We start from the raw sequence: 4360 nt of genomic DNA, 5'->3' as shown, positions 1-4360 counted from the left end.
AAAACTATTTTCAAAGACAAATTCTTAAATTAATATTTTTTTGAAACTCATAAATTCAAAAATTTTGAACTTCATAAATTATGGTGCATGCTTGAACAAGTTTTACAACCGCTAAACCAAAATGCGAAATCAATTAAAATATATAATAAATGCTAAAAATCTAATAACTATGAAACTTATTTTTATTTGAATTTGAAATATATATGTAAACCCTTATACAACTTGATATTAATTCTTTAAATACCTAAATAAAATTATGACCTATTAAATACAGAAAATTATAAAAATTATAATGATTAAATACAAATTAATTATATTATTGATGATTTATCAAAAATAATAATAATTAAATATATTATTAATAAAATTTTAAATTTTATTAATTATACTCTAAATTTTCATAAACAATAAAATACTTTTTTTATTTTTTTATTTATTAAGATTCAAAACACAATTAATAAAATTTAGAGTGCATTTAACGTAATTAATTTTTTTTTTTTATAAATCCTCCACAATTTGTCTAACTTATCTCTAATAATTATTATTTTTATAAGGTAAGGAATTAAATATATTATAATTTTTAATTTATGAATTAATTTCAAGTAGCACATAACATAAGTATATTTAGGGGTGAGCACTGTTCGGTTCAAACCGAAATAACCGATCGAATCGATTTAATTTAATAATTTGGTTCGGTTTTAAAATAAAATCGGTTCGGTTCGGTTTTAATTTTTAAAAATTTCGGGTTGGTCGGTTCGGTTCGGTTTTAGAGTTAAAATAGTTCGGTCGAACCGAACCGACCGATTTTAATCTTAAACGCAGCGTTTTATTAGGGTTATATCAATTCACTTTCCATCCCACGTCCTTCTTCACGCGGCGTATATCTTCACCCCTATCTCTCAGACCAAATCCCTAATCTGAAATCTCCATCCTTCACGTCTTCAGTCCCGTAGCCACAGCCACACACCCCAGCCGCCAGTCCCACAGCCACCCACCGGCCACCGGCCACCCACCCACTCGCCATCAGAGTCTCTTCTCTCCATCCTTTGCCGCTTCAGTCCCGCAGCCACGGCCTCCCACCCACCCAATCGCCAGTCCCACAGCCACCCACCGGCCACCCACCCTGCCACCCACTCGCCAAAGCCAGAGTCTCTTCTCTCCATCCTTCGCGTCTCTCTCTCACGGCCATCGCTCGCCAGACTCTTTTCGTCAACAGTCGCCATGACTGTGCTTGTCGTTGTTGAGATGTTTAATGCTTTGAACAATCTCAGTGAAAATCAATCACTTTTGTGAGTGCCATCTTTGATTGAGAATTCCTGCATATTTAATGCCTTTTCAGATGCCATTAAATTTGTGTTTCACTTTCAGTGGATTTTTGTCCCTTTTCTTAGTGTTATCCCTCCCTGGAGTAATTTATGGCTTGTTACTTCCATCATCCTGACTATGCTGTTTTACATACTAATTCTGTATGTGCATCCACTCTCTGTTCTGTTCTCTGTAAGTTGTTTTCCTTTTTCCTTTTTCCTTTTTCCTTTTTCCTTTTTCTTTCATCTTGTTTACTATTTCTCTTGAGAAATACTTTATCCACTGTCATGAGGCGCTTGTTGAAAGATGAAATATATTGTTGCAGGTAACACCATTGTCTTGGGCTGAGTGGACTGTTGTTCTATATCTTTCATTCCCTGTATGAAGTGAATCTTCACCCTCTCAGTTTACTAAACTGTCAATTAATTTATATATTATCATTCATGATTCAGTTATTTTATTTGGTGCAATATCTTTTTTCAAGAAGATATCTTTGAATCAAAAAAGTTGAATGCTACTTTCCCTCAACAAGGTTTGTCTGTTAGTTTCTTTCAAAAATACTTCGGAGGCTTAAGTTTTTTTGACTTGCGTTTTACCCTATCTAGATTTTTACTGGTCTTCACCTTTTTTCTGCTTTTGAGTACTATTTTTCTAATTATTTTGGTACTATGTTGCATTAATAAAATTGCTGGAAACTAGGCTCACCTGAAATTTTGAGTTTCTGATTTTTCTAACTCAAAAATCGATTTCGAACCGAACCGAACCGAACCAGTTCGGTTCGATTCGATTCGATTTTCCATCTTATTTGGTTCGGTTCGGTTTACAATTTGAAATAATTCGGTTAAATCGGTTTTGGCCGGTTTGATTCGGTACCGAACCGAACCGACCGATGCACACCCCTAAGTATATTAGAAAGCATTTCAATTAAGTTTTATCATTTAAAATGATATGAAATCCACCTGACTTAGGTTTCACTTTGAATACATTAAATTCAGTTGATAAATTTATTTTTGAGTTTTCATTCCCTTATTTAGTTTAATTGTTCGATATAATTAATTATTATTGATAATAAACCGTAATTAGTTGTTAATAGCTGATTATAATTAATAGTTGATAACTAATTAAATTTAATATATTTTAAATATTTACTAAATTTATGTATAATTATCACCATTCGTATGTAAAAGAACTAATAACAATATATATCAATTTATTATATTAATGAAATAAATATAAATATATTAATTTATTATATAATATATAACAATTAAAAATATAATTATTTTTCATATATATACATAATTTTTTGTTTTATAATAATAAATATTATAACTATCTTAATTATTATTTATTTTTAATTTTTCTCTTGTTTTATAATTTTAAATAATATATTAATGTAAAAAATTTAATTTAAAAATAATAATCAATAAATTTTAAAGTATAATAGTATTAAAAAAATATATTAAAAAAAGAAAAAAGAAAATGACAATCCAAACAAGATTAACCAGGAACCAAACGAGGGAAAGCAATCCCCTGCAAGTATCAATCAACTAAATCCACAACCGCATTAGGATTGAAAGATATAAATTCTAATCGCCTCAGACAAGCAACAGTGATGTTGACGAGCTTGTTTGCCACCATATTCGACTCACGATGGCAATGAGTCACTCTCACCTGCCAAAAACGGGAAAGAAAGTTACGATATTGCGAGATAATATTGTGAAATCGTAAATTCTCTACCTTCCTAACCTTTGTCATTAATTGAATAAAAGTATAGGAATTCACCTCAACGTGTAACTTTTGATAGCCTTTATGCCATGCCATTCGCAAACCATAAAAATAAGCAATTAATTCACCCCGGAGAGAGTTACAAATATCCAATCTGATTAAAAAACCTTCAATACAAAAACTTCTACTATCCCGCAGGGCACCATCACCTCCACTAATACCCGGATTGCCTTTGGAAGTCCTATCCATATTAAGTTTAACCCAGCTAGCATATGGTGGCATTCAAGCCTACACTTCAATTCATGAGGAGTATATTTAATCCAAGCAGAGTGATTAATCCCAATAGCATTTTTAAGTTGCAATATTCTATGCATTAGTGGAACATGCTTTTGACGAAAGATTACGTCATTCTGCCATATCAACAAATATCACAAGCGAAAAAAAAACACAAAATCTAAAGAGGAGAAGAAATAAAACTATTTCTAGAAACCAAAGAAGCAGATATTGAAACCAATCCATAATATTCAAAGAAAGAAAAACTTGTAAAGAATTCGGTTTCTATACCTCTCGAGCCCAGACACATTCTAGAAATAAATGGCGAATCATTTCTTGTCCATTCCCACAGCACGAACATGTGGCATTCCCAATGAAGCCAGGTCTCTATTGTTCAACATTTATCATTAACTCACCTAGACATGATAATCAGGCATTGTCGAATCTTTTGGGAGACCTTCACTTGCCAAATAATTCGTTATAAACCATCATGAGGAACAAACGACTGTCTAGATAAGAGGTTAAAAGCCGACTTGATAGAAAAATAACCAAAATGTACTCTAGACCAAGCAAGTCGATCAATGACATGTAGATCAAGACTAACAACTAAAGGTTCCAGCAATAAACAAATTGTCTCAGGTAAGAAAGGTGTGATTTCGTCCCAGCACCAAGAGCCACCATTCCATATTTGAGCTACTGTTCGATGCAGTGAGGAATTAGGGACTTCTTATACAATACAACATATGAGAGGGCCATAATCTAAGTAAGTATCGAACCAAAAACTTGTAAGTAAGCCATTCCCAAGGGATATAAATTATTCCTTTTACAACAAATCGGCATTATGAACAATCCCTCTCCAAATTAGAGAGGCATTTTGTTGGGAAATAAAAGCATTCCATCCTACCATACCCTTGATATATTTTCCTTTGGACACCTATACCCATAATGAACTTTCCTTTTTAACTATCTCTACCCAAGCTTAGCAAAAAAAGCAAGATTAACTTTCCTATATAACTGAATACCTAGGCGTCCTTGGCTTACCGGAAGAGATGCT

At 32.4% G+C, this 4360-nt stretch overlaps 1 protein-coding gene across 1 annotated transcript; it reads left to right on the top strand.

Annotated features, from left to right (window-relative positions):
* Positions 1-1206: 1206 nt before the first annotated feature.
* Positions 1207-1713, top strand: LOC110607275 (calcium-transporting ATPase 3, endoplasmic reticulum-type). Its single transcript, XM_021746361.2, has 3 exons — positions 1207-1289; positions 1392-1497; positions 1631-1713. The coding sequence occupies exons 1-3, from the start codon at positions 1222-1224 to the stop codon at positions 1688-1690; spliced, it is 234 nt and encodes a 77-aa protein (XP_021602053.1). The 5' UTR covers positions 1207-1221; the 3' UTR covers positions 1691-1713.
* Positions 1714-4360: the final 2647 nt, after the last annotated feature.

Source organism: Manihot esculenta, chromosome 1 (assembly GCF_001659605.2).
Source record: "Manihot esculenta cultivar AM560-2 chromosome 1, M.esculenta_v8, whole genome shotgun sequence".
Lineage (NCBI taxonomy): Eukaryota > Viridiplantae > Streptophyta > Magnoliopsida > Malpighiales > Euphorbiaceae > Manihot > Manihot esculenta.
Note: the sequence above shows the minus strand (reverse complement) of the source record. Positions and strands in the feature narration are given on the sequence as shown.

Coding starts and splice junctions, on each gene's coding strand:
- LOC110607275 (XM_021746361.2), top strand. CDS start 1,222: ATGACTGTGCTTGTCGTTGTTGAGATGTTTAATGCTTTGAACAATCTC. Junction 1,290..1,391: donor AGTGAAAATCAATCACTTTT/GTGAGTGCCATC, acceptor CCCTTTTCTTAG/TGTTATCCCTCCCTGGAGTA. Junction 1,498..1,630: donor CACTCTCTGTTCTGTTCTCT/GTAAGTTGTTTT, acceptor ATATTGTTGCAG/GTAACACCATTGTCTTGGGC.